Below are 20,799 nucleotides of genomic sequence, written 5' to 3' on the forward strand. Positions count from 1 at the left end.
ACAACGAAGAATATACAACTATGTACTGGGGGGCTTTGGGGAGAAAAAGGAAAAAATAAAATCTTAAAAAAAAAAAAAAAATCCACTAAGGAATACCACAAACGCAAAAAGCAATTAATAAGATAAACCTAGAGTACTCAAAGTTACAAATAAATATACCAAGTCACCTGTTTCTTCCTTTCTCTTCTCTCATCATCCCCCCACCATCAGAAACATCAAAATAGGCACCTCCAAGCCACAGCTCTATGTCAGTCTACATATCTATATGACCTATGATGTACACGTAATCAGTCATCATTTTACACCTGGATTACAGTAACAGTCCCAGGTCACTCCCCTGCTTCAAATTCCGTCCACAGCACCCACCGCGCTTTAAATAAAATCCAATTTCTTTGCCTTGACCATCATATCTTCAAACTCTTCTTATATGACCCCCTTCTTTAAGAACCACACTCCCAACACACTGACTGTCTTTCTCACCTCAGGACTTTGAGTAAGCTCTTACCTGTGCGTGGAAGGCTCTCACCTTCCTTTTAGCCCAAGCCTTCCCGAGGCCTGCTGCTTCTCTATCCTTCATGCTTTCTCTGACCACACTACCTCAGGTAGGTCCCTTCTAGTATATTCCCTCAGCCTAGGTCTATTTCATTCATAGCATTTATTAATCTTATAACTATTTTATTTACTTCTCTACTTTTTGGTCTGCCTCCTCCACTAAAATATAAGTTCCATCATGGAGAAAGTATATCTGTCACCCATCTTTCCCAGTACCTATCACTGGGATATAATTCTCTTGTAAATATTTTAATAAAAAATTAAAAGTTAAGGAGCATTGTGATAAAAAAGATGAGATTAGAACAAGCACCAGTACTTAAACTCTAAGGAAGTCATACATCTATGACCACTCACTAAGCAAAATGAACTATTAGCCAAGAGGCATGAAACTTTTTAAAGCTAAACAACTTAATTTATCCTGTTTGGGGTGTGAAGAAGTATTATGTTGACTTTTGCATCTGGCCAAGGCTTTTTTAGCCTCTAGTTTTCTACAAAGGCTAATAACATTTCAAACCAAACCCATGAATTTCAGGCTTTCCTGAAATTTAAATTCCTAAGTTCCAAATCCATGAATTTAGAGGCAATCCAAAGACTCAGTATAACAAAGTAAACACAGTCAGGATCTAATTCAGCCAGCATTGCAATCGCCCTCCAAGATACCAGGGAAAATTAAAAACTAAATTACAGCAACATGGGGGGCAGGAAGACAATTAAAGCTGAATGTGAGGGAGAGGGTCAGGGAAAGGCCCCATTATTTGTCAGGGGCCTGGAACAACAGGTAGGATTTCATTGGTGAGGAGTGGAGTTAGGCAGTCAATGAAGAGCCAACAGCCTGAGCAAAGGTACAAAGCTGTGAGTAGCTGCGTAGGAATGGCTACCAGGGAATGAGTGAGTGGCTTAGTGAGGCTGCACTAAAAGAAGGACGAGAGGGGGCGAGGACAGGCATCAAAGTCAGAGAGGTACATCTGCTGCCTGGGAAGATGCATGTATGGAAAATTTGGAGTCATTTTTGTGGGTACTGGGAAGCCACTGCAGCATATCCCTTTTTGTCCCTTTAGAAGGGAATCAAGCCACTTACTCACACTTTTTCAAACAGCTGTATTACAGTACCTGTCACGTCAAAGCAAGCACAATGCCCTGCACACAATATGGCTTAATAAATGCCTCAAATTAATGCTATAACGCACCTCCGCAAGTCAGGAAAGTAAACATATTAAAAATCTCATTACAGTGGGTTCTAAAATTCTCTCCAATATAATTCTCCTTATATTGGAATTACATTGTGCTCAAAGTTGACTCCAATTACCAGTATCTTTGGGGACCTAGAGGTTTCACCAATCAGATTCTTGATGTCTACGCCTTTGTTACACAGTATTTGATTTATAATCACTTTCTCCCAGTTTTTAAAGTCCATTTAGTTCAGCAGTTAATCTTCTAGTCATAATAACTGTCATGGCTTTGTTTCCTCTCTATCTCCATTCCACAGAAGCAACACTTAGGCACCCAGTGGGTGCTCCTTAATTAATTATAATAGCTTTCAATGTTTAAAGCTCAGAGTAGTATCTTGTTAGCAAATGCATAAAGTCAGAAACATCTCATTCTGAAAAATCTTTATTAGCATCCTGTCCTTTTAAATAGATGCTTAAGAAACAAATTAGGCAAAGAAATATCTTTCTTCTTCTTTTTTTTATTTTCTGCTTTATCTTCCCAAACCCCCCGTACATAGTTGTATATCTTAGTTGCAGGTCCTTCTAGTTGTGGGAGCAAAGAAATATCTTTTATTTGCAAAATTCGAGGCAATTTTTTCGGCTCAAATTTGGTATAGTTCAAATAAAAGAAACCTCTGATAGAATACTGATTAAGGCAAATTAAAGCAAATAATCAAACAAAACAATGCATTTTACTTAGAAAAGAGGATGCTTGATGCTCAGTATCACTTTGGGTTCTTAACTTTAAAACAGATATTAAATCATTAGAGTTAATACAAAAAGGACATCTCAAATTGAAATAGGATAGAATTAAGATAAGTGTCATTCAAAAATTTCCCTTAGTAACACTATAGCCTTATTCCTCCTTGGAATTTAACCAATTAATTTCTAGCTTATTAATGGTCCATCTTGGGGGGAAACTAAAAAATAACAATTTCAAAAAAATGTTCCCGCTGAAGCCAATGAACCTTCTTTTAACATTTTGTAATTAATTTATTATAAAAAAGGACGTGTCTGGCTTATTCCAAACGTGGCACCAAAATATCAATATATAGTTGAAATTTCAGTTAAAGGTTTCTGTTTCTAAACGCTACAGCATTTTCATTTGTCGATTGTTCCAAAGGCTGCAGTTCAGTTCTTGATCTGCAGTAACCTGGAGTTCAGAGATCTGCAGACTCCCAAGAACCCCGAATGGTGTGCACATCTGTGTGTACGTGCATTTTTGGGGGGGAGGAGGCTATCTTCAGATTCTCAAAGAAGTCTATAGCCCAAAATCAACACCACCACGCTGCTTATTATAGCCAAACAGAGAACGTAACGAAAGTAAAAAGTGTACATTTTAACTATGCAATCGCCGTTAAGCATGTTAAAAATGCATCCCCTCACCCAGTGACCCAGATCCTGACACGAGCTTTCCGTTCGGAGCTTTCCTTCTGGAAATAACTTGGTTCAGAATGGGGGAAACAGGTTCAATCACCCCTCCCCCCTTTTTGACTGACCCCGAGCGAACCAACCCGGCCCTTCTCGACCCTCCTCCGTGGCCGGGGTGGGCTGCGCGCCGGGGAGGGCGGGCGCTCGCGTACCTGGGCGCGGGCTCGATGAGGGTGGTGGTGTCCAGGTAATGGATCTTGTAGAACTCCAGCAGGGCCGGCAAGTGATCAAACTCCTGGTCCCCGATCTTAAAACGGCGGTTGGGCAGCGAGTTGATGATGTAGTGGGAGACGCGCGAGTTCTCGGACACGGACAGCACATAGTCCCCGGGGCAGGTGGAGGAGTCGCGGACCAGGAACATGCCGTGGCGCTGGCCTTGGAGCCGGGTCTGCGCCTCCTGGCGCGACACCGGCCCCATGTACCAGGCGGAGCGGTCTGAGGAGTCGAACCTGGCGGAGGACATGGTGTCGGACCGGAGCCCTGCGGCTGCTCTCGCCTGCTCTAGACGCCTCTGCCCGACAGACGGCCTTGGGGCCGAAGAGGGGCCTCGGCACACCTCGAGGCGCGCTTAGAGGGCCGAGCCAGCACCTTCCTCTCGGCTCCGGGCCCGCAGCATCCTCCGCCGCCGCCGCCCGCCTGCTCCGGGGCTGCCTCACGGAGGAAGCCGGCTCGGGGAATGCAAGGCAGAGCCCTGGGTCGGGGCGGGCGAAGCTTGAGCCGCCGCGGAGGCCGCCCCGGGGTTCTCGGACTGCCCGGCGTACCAGTGGTGCCTCCAGTCACTCTTGACCTGGAACGCGCCGGCCTCGCGCCCCTACGGCTCTGCACCGACCTCCGCCGCCACGCGAAGCACCAGACTCCAAGGAGCGTCTCGCCTCCCGGGCGGTTTTGCCCAGCCCGTTCCCAAGAGCCACAGCAACAAAATGGCGGACGCGGGAGAAGCAGCCGGCCACCTCCCCCTCCGCTCAGCGCGCTCTGTCTGCGCACGCGCAGGCTCTGCCTCCCAGCGGCCGCCGGGGCCCTCCCCGTGACGTCAAGCAGCGCAGCCAATCAGGAACTCAGTGGTGACCGCCGGGCGTGCGCCGCTCTCGCCCGCTCCCGCGTTCCGGGAGGCGGCGGAGGAGGAGGCGGAGGAGGCGGAGGAGGCGGAGGAGGCGGAGGAGGCGGAGGAGGCGGAGGAGGCGGCGGCGGCGGCCGGCACTCCCTTTCTGGGCGGCAGTGTGCCGCCGGGGGCGCTGCCGCTGCTGGGTCTCCTCGAGCTGGCAGGAAAACAGCTGGAGCAGAGGGAGTGGCATTTCGAAAACCTGCTCTGGGAACAAAGCGTAACGTGCAGGCCGAATCTCCGGCCTGGGAGGCGTGGCACTGAGGTGACCTGGCTGGCCGAGGGGCCCTTAGGAGACCGACTGGCGGACAGGCCCCCATTGGCCGAGGTGGCTCAGGAGGGAAATGACTGCGGAGGCAAAGGTGACCACCAGATGGGCACGAGGTGGCCCAGGCCCGATACAGCCTGGTAGGCTAAGGGACCTAGAGTGGCCAGGTGACCCGACAGACGCAGATATAGGGTGTGAAGGTTGTATTGGCAGGATTAAGTGGTTTAGGAAGTCTGCAGCCTGGGTATTCTGGCCATCCATCGCTGGCGCCGAGTTATTGTAAGTAAAATGCAAACGCCTCTCGGGCGTGGCCTGAAGGCCTCGCCTGCTCGGGATTCTGCCCGCGGCTCTGAGTTAACCACCCTCGGCTCCCGGTTGCTTACCCGGCTCCTGCAGCGCCCTCCTAGCCGCCTCCCCGCCCCGCCCCGCTCCCGCCCCTGCCCCTGAATGTAAATTTTAAGAGAGCGGGAATCTTGTCTGTCTCGTTCAGCTCTGGGCCTAGCACAATGTCTGGCCCTGAGTTGATGCTCAAATATTTGTTGAATGAATGACTATTGAAAAAACCTCCAGGCTACTGGTGTCCGATTATTAGTAGCACCACCCCCCGAAACTGGACAGACAAGAAAGTATGTCCAAAAAGGGAAATGCAGGCGGTACAAACCCATGCTTAGATCCCTGTGTCAATGGAATTCCCTTCTGGCCGTTTGCACCCTCCTAGGGTGTAGTGTGATAGGTGATGTCCATCCTAGGGTAGACTATCCGGGAAATGTCAAGGTCTAGTGCCTTTTGTGACTCAGTATAACAGGTATTCATGTCCCCCCCCCCCCCCAATACTTTCATGTTGTATTAGTCTCAGGTACAGTTTGAATGGCACAGATTTTGAAACTGACTGCTTAGATTCCAATCCTGGCTTAGTCAGTTGACTAGCTGATTGGGCCAGTTACTTAATCATTGCATCCGTGCCTCATATATTATTAAACAAGCTAACACATGTAAAGTGCTTAGAATAGTGCCTGAGACATATTAAGCATCATTTAAGAGTTTTTCATTATTATTATTCAGCCTCTCCCTGGGCTTATACCTCCATTGCCTACGAGCATGGGGATCTTAAGATGGGTGGGTGAGGGTAGGGAGAAAAATCTCCATTTGATTTTCTAGCTACTTTTCACTGCCAGGTTTTACCACTTCATCATCACCCACTGCCTGCCCAGACTTCTTCATTTGGCTTCTACCCTTACTTTGCCTGAAACTTGCCTTTGGGGACCATCTCTGATCTCCATTGATCCCATCATTTTCTTTGAGCTACCTGTACCCTATGTGTTTATACTGAAAATCTCTTTCTGGAAAGTACTCCTTTTTTTCTTCTTCTTTTTTTAAGCTCCTGGGACACTAATATAATTTATTCTACCTTTCCAAATATACTTTCTCAGTCTCTTTTTGGCACTTTTGTCTCCAGCCTCAAAGTGTAGAAACTCAGTCCTTAACCTCTCTCCTGTGGTAGCTTCTCCTTTGCTAGGCCAGTCTTCATGAAGATTGGCCTCTTGTCTGTGATTCCAAAGACATATATTCTAAAAGTAGAACGAAAACTGACCGCACCCTATGATTACTATGCAAACGCTGTGGTCCCAGCCTAAATTAATTCTTATCATATTCTATTGTAATTGTTTATAAGTGTCTCCCTTCCTAATCTGAGCATGTTGAAGACAGACTGTAGTATTATTTTTTGTATTCCCAGTGCTTAGCGCATAATGTATACCTAGTAAATGGTTTTTGAATGTAGGTGGATAACGATGGGAAGAAGCTAGAGAAAACTAAAAATTTATTTTAGTGAAGGTAAGGAGATTATGTGATTGTTTCCTGTTATTAACATAATGTATTCAAAGTAGATATTTGGACCCAAGGTTTAGCCCCGTATCACTCTCTGTTTAATCTTCCATTTGGATTAAATTTTGGCTCTTAAGCTTCCCCTTTTCTGTCAATAGCATCACTGTTTTCCTAATTTGCAGACCCAAATCTGTCATCTTTTACTTAACTGAAGAACTCCATAATACCTAATTTATATACTGCTTTTCAATTCACAGAACTTCACATAATAGATTGTTTTACTTAATCCAACCGAAGTCCCATGAAGTACCCTTTAATAGATGGTCCAGAAGCTCGGAGAGGTTAAATGACTTGCTTACATAAGTTATTCTAAGTTATGTAATTTGCAAGAGGCAGAGCTGGCACTCAAGCAAAGTCTTCTGACTAGAAGTCAAGGTCTCATCTCACTGTTACACAACTGCCTATAATTTAGTCCCTTTCTTTGTTTTGCTGATAGGGAAACTGAGGCCTTCCCATGTAAATTCTAGCACAAGAGAGGAATATCAATCTTGGAATAGGGAGGAGTGGTTGGATTTGTCCCCCAGCTTGGATTTCAGATACCACCACCATTCTGCTGCCAAAGGGCCATGCTCCCCTCTTTAAAAATTCCTCTTAAAAATGAGTCAAAATACCTCTCCTTTTGCTTCAAAATAGTCCAGTGGGGAAAACGGTTTGGATTAGATAAAGGTAGAACAAGAATGGCCTTGTGTTGATAATTGCCACAGCTGGGTGACATGATGTGTATGTGTGTGGGGTTTAATTATATTATTCTACTTTTGTGTATGTTTGGAATTTTTCACAATAAAATTTTTTTTTAAGTACTTTCCTTTACTCTTCCTTAGCACATCTGAGACAGCCTTAAAAAAAATTCCAAAAAATGTTCTTAGATGTTGAGATACCAAAATGAAAATGAATGGAGAAGCAACAAGGAAGCATTTAAAAAAGGGCTGTTAACAGAAAGATTTGTGATTCTGTCTTAACTTGCTCATTCCCAGGGTTTCCAGATGGCATTATACTTACTCATTTTATAAGATATTTACAAGCTAGACTCAAAGGATTGACAAGGCTTTTTAAGCAACTTGTCCAGATTCCTTACTTCCTAGCCCTGAGGCTGCCTCTGTACAGAGAGCACAACTGGGGCCCACTACTGAATGTTTGTTCTCCTGTAAGTAGGTCCAACCGTTTGGGTGGTGGTTAAAGCCAGGCAGTCTTCCTAGATTGCTGCCTTACTGAGGACACCAGGAGAACAAGTGTCTGTCCTTTCTTCCTGCCCTTGATGATTTTCTTTTTTTCCCTCCTATTATTTTGTGGCTTTAATACTAATAGAATAGTGTTCATATCCCCATTATAATTTTCCTTACCAAACTATTTAAAATATCAACTTAATAATCGCTTCTTTCATAGGATGGTATCTCTGAACTAGGCTTAACTACAGTATCCAGCAGCTCTGTTGACTACTATAGAAAGCATTGGCCTACTTTATTCCAGTGTTTTAAAGTGTGCTCATGTTCCCCTGTCATTTTCTAATGTAGTTTTAATTACTCTGTCACCTCTTTTATAAAATGTCCGCTTTCTTGTCACTTAGCTACTTGTGGGCTAAAAGGCAAATTTTCCTGTTCTCCTGGATTTCGGAGCACTCTGGATGTCATTAGTAAAATTCTGAGCAGGATGATCCTTCCACTAGGGGATACTGACTCCCTCTCACACTTATCTCAAAGACAGCGTTCTATGCAACCCTTTAGACCAGGAGTCACCCAGGTTTTTCTGTAAAGGGCCAGAGAGTAAGTATTTGAGGCTTTGCAGGCCAAGAGGAAAATCAAGAATACTATGTAGGTATGAATATAACAAGAAAAAATTTTTCTACAAATCTTTAAAAAATGAGATTCAAAATACAATAGCAATTGAGTATAACTTTTTTGTAATGCAGGTATTCTAATGAGAAGAATGGAATTCTTTTGTTTGGGGTAATATTTTGCTTAATTGGTGCTCAATGTTAGTGTTCCCTATCATCATTACTGCTGATGGGCCTTTACACATTTCATCTTTGAAAATGTCTTCACCCAGATGGTACTGTTAATACTTCTATCAGTCCATGGGCATGATTTTTAATTGAGCATATTTGTTGTTGGAAGGAATGTAAAGAATTTTTTTAAATTCTTCTGATATTTGCCTTTTAGCTTGTCGTTACATTGCAGATTTAATCATCTTCAATTGAAGGTTAGGTGGAAGCTCCTCAATTGCACAACTAAATAGATTTTGAAATATGGAAATTTCCCTTGCACTTGGCATCAAGGTCTGAAAAATGCTGCTGGAACTGTAGCTTGAGCTCAGAAAATATATCTGCTGCAAATTTGTCTGGGCACAGAGATTTTGCTTGTTTTAACTTTTGGCAGCACAGGAAGCATATAAAGCAACTTTATATGTGATTCAAAACAATAGTTATTGTCAAAATGCAGTAGACATTTCACATATATGCACTGTTTTGCCCTGTAATTTTAGGTTGAGTTAATTAAGAAACATTATCAAGTCTGTAGCAAAAGCTAATTTCCAAGGCCATTCAGTCATAATGGTTTAGAATGGTTCTCTGTTCTGAAAAATTTCAGTCTTGGCTCTGAGCTGAAAAACATTGCAATGAAACTTTACCACTGCTAAGCCATCAAAATGCAGTGTGGCAGGGCAAGTCAGGATATTCAGCTTCTATTTCTGACAGAAATTCATAGATCTGTTGATGGTTAAATACAAGAGCAAATGAAGTTCACTAAGGATAATTCTAATTCAATATTACATGATAGCCTTTTTCTGCTTCGCACATTTTTATTTAACACATCTTAGCAGATTCCCCTTCAGGTTGTATCTAACTAGTGTTTTCTCAACTATTTTGAAAATATTCTTGCCTGTGGTCGTTCCATGCAGATTCTTCAAAAAGACATTCTTCAGTGACTTCGAACTCGGCATTGACACCTCAAATAAACAACAGCATCTGAGCAGCTCATTGATAGTCAAGGAAAATCACTCAAAATCATTCGTCTTGTTTTGTAATTGGCTATTGATGGTGCTCACAATGTTCTCAAGTCTTTGGTTAACTGTTCTCACTGAATGACTAAGAGTCTAAAACAAATTTATTTTCTCTGGACAGATTTCTTTGGCTGCTAAAATCAAACAATTTAATTAACTCAGCATCAATAAGCAGCTTTCTTTGTTTGGCTATCAAATGAGCCACTTGGAAACCTACTTTAGTTGCAACTTCATTTTCATTTTTTATTTTTGTGAAGAAATTCTGGTGAGACAGTCTGTCTGAAATTTTCTATTTTTTCCTGACTGTTGCTGTCCTGTGCGTTGGGAATGCTATTATGTGCTATGATGACTGCTTAGTCTAAGCTGATATATATTGCATTCTTTTAGCACAGATAGAGTGTCACTGCATAATAAACCCAATGTTTTGCCATCTAATTCAATAAGAGAATGCTTTTGTGATATTCAAAGTCCACTTTTCTTCTTTTGACAATAGATGTGCACTGGCAATAAAAAAAATAAAATGTTGTGGTGTGATGACAACACGTGGCATTCGAAACACTGTTGAGTTATAACTCCGTAACTGCAATGTGTAGTATGCTGAGTCAAGCAGCAGTGAGAAGGGATGAGAGTGCCACATGTGGTCTCTGTCACAGCTACTCAACTCTGCCATTGTAGTGGGAAGACAGCCATAGACAGCATGTGACTTTATTCCAATGGGTGTGAGTGTAGCTTTATCCAATAAAACTTTATTTATGGACCCTGAGATCGGAATTCCACGTAATTTTCATGTGTCATGAAATATCCTTTTGATTTTTTCTCCAACCATTTAAAGATGTTTAACTATTCTTTGCTCACAGGCCACACAAAACCAGTCAGTGGGCTGGATTTGGCCCATAGGCCATTGTTGGCCATCTTTAAACCAAAAATCTTCCATATGGAATGTGTGCCTTTTGTCCTGTTCCCAGTGTGACCTAGGACTTTTTAGGGTCACTACCACAACTTCTAATAGAACTTCTCGTCCCTGAAAAAGGCCCCTGATGACAAGCACACACCCCTAATAAATGAATTCAGTATTGCTTTGCATCTTGCTCCATCTCGACGTCTGGCCAGTTCCCTCTTTCATGGTATTCAGCCACAGTCAGCCTGGCACATGATACGTTGTTAATCCCACAGGACTGTCGACATTGATCCCAGATGGAGCTCCCTCATCTAGATATAGTCTTCCATCCACATGGGGTGACTTGAGCCGCTAGAGTTAGGTTCTAGAACACAGAACAAAGGCCAAATACTACCCACAGCCACAACACAAAACTTCTCTAATCCCTGGTTTCATCCGAGACTGAGACATAAAGCAGTGGTGATTAACCCTTTCTGGTGTCTGGCCCGGGAGCGCAGTGGTTAAGTGCACGCATTCCGCCTCGGCGGCCTGGGGTTCACTGGTTGGGATCCCGGGTACGAACATGGCACCACTTGGCACGCCATGCTGTGGTAGGCGTCCCACATATAAAGTAGAGAAAGATGGGCACAGATGTTAGCTCAGGGCCAGGCTTCCTCAGCAAAAAGAGGAGGATTGGCAGCAGTTAGCTCAGGGCTAAGCTTCTTCAAAAAATAAAAATTAAAAAAAAAACCTTGCTGAACATTTGATCACCTGGGCAGCATAAAAAAAATGTCCAGGCCCCATCTGAGGAGTCTCTAATAGACCTGAGAAGACCTGAGTACTATATTTTAAAAAAATAGGTAATACATTCATATGGTTCAATATAAAAATGATACGAATGGTATTCATTGAGAAGTCTAACTCCCACTCCATCTATCCTGGAGGCCCCTATAGTTTACCACTTTTATTTGCCTCTTTTGTGTAGTACAGATTTCTTTATGCAAGTGAAAATAAATAAGAATATTTTTATTTTCCTCCTTTCTTACACTAGAGGAAACATTATATCCACTCTTCTGCATCTGGCTTTTTAAAAAAATCTAGTAAGAAATCCTGGAAATATTTCCATATCAGTATGTAGAGAGCTTCCTCGTTGTTTGTTTTTACCTTTTCATACTATTCCATTGTGAAGATATACCATAGTGTAATCAGTCTCCTTGGATGGATATGCAAGTTATTTCCGAACTCTTGTTGTTACAAACAATGCCACAATGTATAACTTTGTACATATATAATTTCATATGTATGCAGGTATGTTAGTCTGTTTGGGCTGCTATAGGAAACTACTGTATACTGGGGGACTTGTAAACAGAAACTTATTTCTCACAGTTCTGGTGGCTGGGAAGTCCAAGATCAAGGGGCTGGCAGATTCAGTGTCAGGTGAGGGCCCACTTCCTGGTTCCTGTGTCCTTACATGGCAGAGGGGTAAGGGAGCTCTCTGGGGTCTCTTTCATAAGGGCATTAATTCCATTCATGAGGGCTCCACTCTCATGACCTAATCACCTCCCAGAGGCCCCACTTCCAAATACCATCAGATTGGGGATTAAGTTTCAACATATGCATTTTAGGGGGACACAAACATTCAATCTATAACGTCAGGTTTTTCTGTAGAATGAATTTCCAGAAATGGGACTGCATATTAAAAGATGAATGCACATCTATAGATATGGTCAAATTGCCTTCCCTAACGGTTGACCCTTTTGTAATTCGGCAGTAAGGTAAGAGAATGCCTATCTCCCCACAGCCTCATCAACAGTGTGTGTCAGACTAGGCTGGGCTCAGGCAGCAGTGACTTAACACAGCAAAGGTTTATTTCTGACTCATGCAGGGCAATGTTCCTCTGTGCAGCAACTCAGCAGTCCAGGCTGGTGGAAATGCCAGTGTGCTGAGGCTGCTTGACTTTCTCCCTCAGTAGCTGAGTTGGGGAACAGAACTGGAGAGTCTCTTTAATTTAATAGCATTAGCTATTAAATGCTTCAACCCAGAGGAAGTATGTTAATTGTGCTTGCATTTTATGGACGAGAATGAGTCACATGCCAAGCCCGAGAGAGAGCAGGGAATTGCATTCTCCATATCCCCAGAAGGAGAGGAGAACCAGACACTGGTGAAATTATATATCCAGCTTTCAGATTCTTGCCAACCTGATAGGTGAAAAAAATGTTCAGAATAGTTTTATTTTGCATTTTTCTTATTAGGAGTGAGGTTGAGCATCTTTTCATGTGTTTGAGGACCATGATCAATATTTTTTAAAACTCCTAGCTAATTCTCATATGCCATCAGACTTGCACCTCCTGGAGACTTCCTACTCAGTTTAGATTTGCCGTTGGAAAGAAACATCTTTTCCCCTCCATGATTAGTAGGACGGTGGTGATTGACCCTGTGAGAACTTGTCCTACAGCGGAGACCCTGCCTTTTAAGTATAGTACAGTAGTCCCCCCTTATCTGCAGTTTCTCTTTCCATGGTTTCAGTTACTCACAGTCAATCATGGTGCAAAAATATGAAATGGAAAATTCCAGAAATAAACAATTCATAAGTTTTAAATTGCACTCCCGTTCTGAGTACCATGATGAAATCTCAAGCCGTCTTGCTTGGTCTGGCTGGGGTCGTGAATAATCTCTTTGTCCGGCAGATCCATGCTGTGTGTATACGCTCCCTGTCCGGTAGTCACTTAGTAGCCCTGCCGGTATCAGATCGACTGTGGCAGTATCGAAGAACTTATGTTCACGTAACACTTATTTTACTTAATAATGGCCCCAAAGTGCAAGAGTAGTGATGCTGGCAATTCGGATTTGTCAAAGAGAAGTTGTCAAGTGCTTTATTTAAGTGAAAAGGTAAAAGTTCTTAAGGAAAGAAAAAAAATCATATGGTGATGTTGCTAAGATCTACGATAAGAACAAATCTTCTATCTATGAAATTGTGAAGAAGAAAAAAGAAATTCATGCTAGTTTTGCTGTCACACCTCAAACTACAAAAGTTATGGCCACAGTGCATAATAAGTGCTTACGACTTAAAACAGTGTTCAGTACTATCCATGGTTTAAGGCATCCACTGGGGGTCTTTATATCCTCCCACAGATAAGGAGGGACTACTGTAATAGTTTGATTCTCATTATAAAATAACTTTCAATCAATAACCATAGCATTTATGCCATATAACTTAGGTACCATAAGGAGGCAGACGGTCATTCTGTAATAATCAAGAGCCAGAACTAGAAATCTTTGCCTAAAAATGACCAAGACTCAATGCTTACACGTTATGAGGGTTTTGCATCAACCCCTGTGATCACCATCTCTATTTGAGGGAGAAAGTATCCCATAATTGCTCTTCATTGTACTCTCATCTCTATAAGGGTAAAATCTCCTTCTAATGTTGCAGACAATGGCTAGAAGTCTTCAGTCCCAAGTCCCTCTTTCCTAATACAAAACTAAAACCTCAAAAGCTGGTGTAAAAGCATGAACACTTTTTTTCCCACTTAGGTCCCTGCTTCCACATTTTTATTTCCTACCCATCGTAATAGCAGTTCCTGTGAACATCTGTCCTTCTGAAAATGGAGACTTTGTTTTTGTTTAAACCCCGAGATCACCTGGGATCCTCTTACTCAATTCCTAGTGCAAAGTCTATTCAAAAACTCATCTGACTTAGGTCAGAGTCTAACCCTCCTGAGATTAGGCAATCAGATCGGTCCAAACCTGCAACACGAGAGTGACTCAGTGATTTTCACAAGTTTACTCACCACAGATTCATGGTGTAACTGTCTTAACTAGGCAAGATTTCTGCTGCAATAATTAGAAACCTGATTCAAAATAGTCTAAGTAGTAAAGGCATTTGTCATTTCCCATAACACGAAGTCTGTAGTAGGGCAGCTCAAGATGCAGGATATCCAGACCCTGGGTCTGCTTCTCTGTGATTTTTCTCAGTTCTGATCACCTTCAGATTTTGGCTTCATCCTCAGGCTGGTGGCTAGATGGCTGCAGTCACCCCAGGTCTCGCCCAATCCAGCCATGGCAATGCCCAGTGGAAGAAGGATTGTTATTTGTGTCCCTTTTTAAGAACAAAGAGCACTTCCTCCAAAACACTTCCAAGAGATTCCCCTTCCCATCTCCACCACGTTAGGTCACGTACCCATTCCTAAAGCAAACGCCGGCAGGAAAGGGGCCACCCAGGCCCGACTCAGACTGAACAGGACACTAGTTTTGGCATTGGGAAGAAGGAACAATGACTTCTGGGTAGACATTCAAGCTAACGTGGACCAAAGCTCCCTGTACTGAGCATCTTCTGGGAACTGGGATCGGGGATGCAGAGGTGACTACTCTGGGGCCCTGACTGGTGGTGCTCAGTCTAGAGGAGGAATAAGCATTAAGTGAGCTTCTCAGTTTAACCTGGCTCCTCAAACAGCTTCCTACAGAAAGAGGATGGGCTTTTCAGCTGTGATGAGAATTTCCCTTTTTTTTTTTTCCAGTTTTACTGAGTTATAATTGACATATGACATTGTAATATTAGTTTTAGGTGTACAACATAATTTGATATGTGTATATATTGAAAATAATTACCACAGTAAGCTTAGTTAACATCCATCACCTCACATATGGTTTCAATTTTTTTTTCTTGTGACGAGAACTTTTGAGATTTACTCCTAGTAACTTTCAAATATATGATACAGTATTGTTAACTTTAGTCACCATGCTTTACATTGTATCCCCAGAACTTATTTCTCTTATAACTGCAAATTTATACATTTTGATCACCTTCATCCATTTAGCCCAACCCCCACCCCCTGCCTCTGGTGACCACCAATCTGTTCTCTGTATCTGAGCTCAGCTTTTTTTTAGATTCCACATATAAGTGAGATCATACAGGATTTGTCTTTCTCTGACTGACTTAGTATAAAGCCCTCAAGGTCCATCCATTTTGTTGCAAATGGCAGAATTTTCTTCTTGTTTATGGCTAAATAGTATTCCATTGTATATATACACCACATCTTCTTTATCCACTCATCTGTTGGTGGACACTCAGGTTGCTTCCATGTCTCGGCTGCTGTACGTAATGCTGCAATGAACACGGGACTGCAGATGTCTTTTTGTCATAGTGATTTTGTTTCCTTTGGATATATGCCCAGAAGTGGAATTGCTGGATCATATGGTAATTCTGTTTTCAGTTTTTTGAGGAACCTCTATACTGTTTTCCAATTTACATTCCCACCAACAGTGCACAAGGGTTCCAGTTTCTCCACATCCTCGCCAACACTTGTTGTTTCTTGTCTTTTTGATAATAGGCATTCTGACAGGTGTGAGGTGATATCTCATGGTGATTTTGATTTGCATTTCCGTGATGACTAGCGATGTTGAGCATCTTTTCATGTGTCTGTTGGCTGAGAATTTCACTTTCCATTGTCTGGCTCTCTCTTTCCTCCCTTCCTTCCCCCCACCCATTCCACAAAAACCTACTGAGTGCCTACTCTGTGCCAAGCACAGTGCTTTAGAGTCCCGTCTTCAGAGAACATACATTCTAGCTTAACCTGTTTATTTGACAATTATATTTCTTACTGTAAATGATTATGGCCTTCCTTTTCATTTTAAAATTCATCGTAATTTTGGTTAGTATCTGTAAGAAACCAGCCATGTCTGGACCTGGGGACCGCTGCACTGGGGCCACGGAGGTTGTGTCATGTTCTGCCTCAGGTGGCCAACTATCTTCCCTAAATGACACTTCTGTCATAAACACAACAGGAGCCAAGAGAAGCTTTTAAGTGGTGGAATGATATGATCAGCATTAGCCTGTCTCAGAGAACTTAAACACAAAACACATTAAAAAAAAAAAAAGTCAAATCAACCCACAGCAGAACTTGATTTTTACTTAATTTCTTTTTCTTTTTTGCTGAGGAAGATTAGCCCTGAGCTAACATCTGTGCCAATGTTCCTCTACTTTGTATGTGGTTTGCCACCACAGCATGGCTCATGAGTGGTGTAGGTCCCCTGCTAGGATCCAAACCCACGAATCTGGGCTGCCAAAGTGGAGCACACCGAGCTTAACCACTATGCCATGGAGCCAGCCTGATTTTGACTTAATTTCTAGCCAGCCTGGAGGTGCTCTTGGTCTCAGAGGTTTGTCTCTGGCCTCAGTGGGTGCTATATTCTTTTAAATGCTGCCTCTGTGGGGTAAGCATTTTCTTGTACATCTATAACGACTTGCTTCACTCCCTGCTCTTAGCCTACATTTAAGTTGAGTCCTGGCTAGACTTTGGGACATCTTTGTGGGAGAATTTAAGGAAGTTGGGTGCACAGATCAATGTCAAGTAATCTTTGCTCCCAGCCCTTCTCTGATCTGAGCTCTGGTATTAGCACCCTTGTGGCCCTGATCAAGGAACCAGACCCTTGCTCTAGGTCTCAGGCCAGAGTTCTGATTGCTTTTTTTTCGGATTGGCACCTGTGATAACATCTGTTGCCAATCTTCTTTTTTCTTCTTCTCTCCAAAGCCCCCCAGTACATAGCTGTATATTGTAGTTGTGAGAACCTCTGGTTGTGCTATGTGGGACACCACCTCAAAGTGGCCTGATGAGCAGTGCCACGTCTGTGCACAGGATCCAAACCAGCGAAACCCTGGGCCGCTGAAGCAGAGTGTGCGAACTTAACCACTCGGCCACGGGGCTGGCCCCAGAGAGTTCTGATTTCTACCTTTCCTTCCTTGGCTTTGCTAGCTGGCCATGGGGCAGGAGGCCTGCTCTTGAACTCCACCCGCACTGCAGGGGCCTCTCCTACTGGCTGCCAAGTAGCCTTGAAACCGATCAGTGACTCCGGGGCTAGGCATTTTGCTACTCTATTTTTTGAAATCTGTGAAATGTGTTAAATGCCAGGATCCTCCTGAGTACCCCATCTCAGTGGGTCTTCAACAGCCCTTCCCCTGATAATCTCTCTCTCCCATCTTCTTTCTCAGCTCCCCCCAGTTTCAGCCTCACAAAGAAAGTAAAGGCGCTCAGATGTCAGCTCCTTCCCAGTTACACACTTACTTGTGTCTCTTACGGGTTGAATTGTGGATCCTCCCCCAATTAATATGCTGGAGTTCTAAGCCCTCGTACCTCAGAATGTGACATTATTTGGAGATAGGGTCTTTACATAGGTAATTAACTTAAAGTGAGGTGGTTCGGGTAGGCCCCAATCCACTATGACTGACGTTCTCCTAAAAAGGGGAAATTTGGACACAGAGAGTTTGACAGAGGGAAGATGACATGGAGAAATGGGGAGTTTGGGCTGACCCCATGGCCGAGTGGTTAAGTTCGCGTGCTCTGCTTCCACGGCCCAGGGTTTCGCCAGTTCAGGTCCTGGGCATGGACCTAGCACTGCTCATCAAGCCATGCTGAGGTGGCGTCAAACATAGCAGAACCAGAAGGACCTACGACTAGAATATACAACTGTGTACTGGGGGGCTTCGGGGAGAAGAAGAAGAAGAAGAAGAAGAAAAAAGGTTGGCAACAGGTGTGGGCTCTGGTGCCAATCTTTATTTATTTAATTTTATTTTTTTAACACTTTATTTATTTATTTATTTATTTATTTTTGAGGAAGATTAGCAGTGAACTAACATCTGCTGCCAATCCTCTTCCTTTTGCTAGAAAGACTGGTCCAGAGCTAACATCCGTGCTCATCTTCCTCTGGTTTATATGCAGGATGCCTGCCACAGCATGGCTTGCCAAGTGGTGCATAGGTCCACACCTGGGATCTAAACTGGTGAACTCCAGGCTGCCAAAGCGGAACACAAGAATTTAACTGCTGTGCCATCAGGATGGCTCAGGTGCCAATCTTTAAAAAAAAAAGAAAAAAGAAAACGGGGAGAACGCCATGTGAACATGAAGATGGTCACCTCCAAGCCAAGGAGAGAGGCCTGGAGCAGATCTTTCCTCATCACCCTCAGAAGGAACTAACTCTGCCAACACCTTGATTTCAGACTTCTGGCCTCCAGAATTGAGAGAATAAATTTCTGTTGCTTATGCCACCTGGAGGCTTAGCAAACCAATAGCCCTAGCAAACTAAGAGTGTCTACGCACACCTTCTTTCTTTACTTCTTTCTCTGGAAAGAGGCCTTTCTTCCTGGGTCTGTGGCGACCTTTCTCCTTCTGTGGCAGATTTCTCCTCTCTCTCACCTGCTCGCTCTCCTTAGCCCTTACACAAGGTCTAGGCCCTCCCTTGATCCCCTCCTCCACCCTCTCCCTAGTTTCTCACCCCGTTTTTCTCCTTCACAGCCAAGTTTAAGAGAATAGTCTCCCCCTTTGGTGCATATTCACTCCACAGTCCTTATAATCTGGATTCCCCCTACACCACTCCATTGAAAGCACTCTTCTGTTTTAGTACACTTCTCCACAATATTTGAGGACGCTGACCACCCCCTCTTTGTAACTCTGCCTTTGCTTTCTGATCACTTTTCTCTTCCCTTCTTGAGCTAGGTTCTTGGGTGCTGCTTCTGGCCTTCAATGTCTGTATTTCTAGGACTCGCTTGTGGCTCTCCTCTCATCTTCCTGGACACTGTCCTTCACCTACACGGCTGTAACTACCATCTGTATTCTGACAACTCCGAAATCCTCTCCACGTCTCTCCCAAGCCCCAGTCCTGCGTGGTCAATTTTAGCATCCTATTAATTTTCTTATTTGTCTTGTATATTGTCTTCTGTCCCACGAGAATGTAAGCTCCATGAGGGCAGGGTCTGTGGTCTGCTTTGTGCACAACCATTGACCTGGCACCTGGAATCCGTCTGGATGTCCCAAAGCTCTTCAAACTCAACATGTCCAATACTTCGTCATTTTCCTCTGCCCCTAACCCTGGACTTGCTTGTTTTTGTATTCCTTTGGTGAAATAAAACTGTCTGCTACTAGCTCCTTTGGCCAGAAACCTGAGTGTTATCTCCAATACCTCCCTCACTGGCAAATCCATCCTAGAGCCTGCCCCGCCTAATGCTCTCTGTCCTCTGAAAGGACTATAAAGATGCATCACAACGTTATTTATAAGAGCAAAAAAAGCTAGAAACGACCTAAGTGATTAAGGAAATGATAGAAAACCCATAGCTGCAATAGACACTTGCAGCTGTGAAAAGTTTTCAAAGAGCATATAGGATAATGCTTGCAAGATGAACATTATGGGGGAAAGAATGGACTAAAAACATAACTACACAGTAGGGTCCCAACTTTGTGGCAAAGCAAACCAGTACGTGTCAGAGTGATTTTTTTTTAAATACTTTTTTTTAAGGAAGATTAGCCCTGAGCTAACATCTGCCGCCAATCCTCCTCTTTTTGCTGAGGAATACTGGCCCTGAGCTAATATCCATGCCTGTCTTCCTCTGTTTTATGTGGGACACCTGCCACAGCATGGCTTGACAAGCAGTGCACAGGTCCACACCTGGGATCTGAACCAGCGAACCCCAGGCCACTGAAGTGGAACGTGCGAACTTAACCACTGTGCCACTGGGCTGGACCCCTGGGTGATTTCCCCCCCCCCGAAACACACAATTACGATGAAGCTTTCAGAATGCAAACCTGATCATGTCCCTCTCTTGCTTAGAATCCTTAAGTGCCCCCCCATCATTGAAGATCACTGCTCTCACTTCTCAATATGGCCCATAGAGCCTTTCATATTGGGACCTGCCTACCTTTCTCATGTCATCTCCCATCCACAACCCAAAATTTGGCTTTCCTGCACTAGCAGCTCCCAAATGTGAGCCACCTTGATCTTTTCATTTGTGCTTCTTTCTATGTAAAGTTCTCTCCCTTGTCTTCCCAGAAAAGTCCACTGCCCATGTTCAGACCTTCATCATTCTTTATTTATAATGATGCCCCAAAATGATACCCACTAAAACAAGAGTGGCCTTTGGAACATGGGCAGCTAGTCCAACGACAGGTAAGATTTCCAAGATGGCCTACCCCACCTATATGGGTTTCTCAGAGCTTTTGGATCTAGAAGCAATTCCTAGTCCTGTGGTCAGATGTGAAGATGGAAGCAGGAGAGTGGAGCCAAAGCCAGGCCAGCCTGTTCTCTCTTCTTGGTGGGCTGCAGTGTTACCCAGGAGAGTGGCCTAGAGCCTTGATGGGGAACTCACTTGCAGAGTAAAGTGGCCAGCCATCCTTCATGCCCCTACTCACAGGCATATCTACTCATCAGCAATCTACAAAGGGAGTGGCCAAGTATGGTCCATGGGCTAAATTCAGCCCACCATGCTTTGTGCCTCTCATGAACTGGGTGGTTTTCACATTTTTAAGTGGTTGGAAAAAATCAAAAGAATAGTGTTTTGTGACATGCGGAAATTATGTGAAATTCAAATTTCAGTGTCTGTAAATAAAGTTTTATTGGAACATGGCCACTCTCAGTTACTCATATACTGTCTTTGGCTGCTTTTGTGCTGCGATGGTGGAGTTGAGTAGCTGCAACAGAGTGTTCGGCCTGTGAGCCTAAA

The 20,799-nt window shown here is 43.6% G+C and overlaps 1 protein-coding gene and 1 long non-coding RNA gene across 2 annotated transcripts in view; one reads left to right on the top strand and one right to left on the bottom strand.

Annotated features, from left to right (window-relative positions):
- Window positions 1-4,505, bottom strand: part of CRKL (CRK like proto-oncogene, adaptor protein) — a 36,244-nt gene extending 31,739 nt beyond the window's left edge. The window contains exon 1 of the mRNA XM_005612370.4: window positions 3,344-4,505. Coding sequence (XP_005612427.1) covers window positions 3,344-3,654 — 311 coding nt within the window. The 5' untranslated portion in view covers window positions 3,655-4,505. The remainder of the gene's footprint in view (window positions 1-3,343) is intronic.
- LOC138925478 (uncharacterized) lies at window positions 4,388-19,227 on the top strand. Its single transcript, XR_011441698.1, has 2 exons — window positions 4,388-4,652; window positions 18,029-19,227. It is a non-coding gene; the product is annotated as an uncharacterized lncRNA (long non-coding RNA).
- The last annotated feature ends 1,572 nt before the right edge of the window (window positions 19,228-20,799 follow it).

Source organism: Equus caballus, chromosome 8 (genome assembly GCF_041296265.1).
Source record: "Equus caballus isolate H_3958 breed thoroughbred chromosome 8, TB-T2T, whole genome shotgun sequence".
NCBI classification, from domain to species: domain Eukaryota; kingdom Metazoa; phylum Chordata; class Mammalia; order Perissodactyla; family Equidae; genus Equus; species Equus caballus.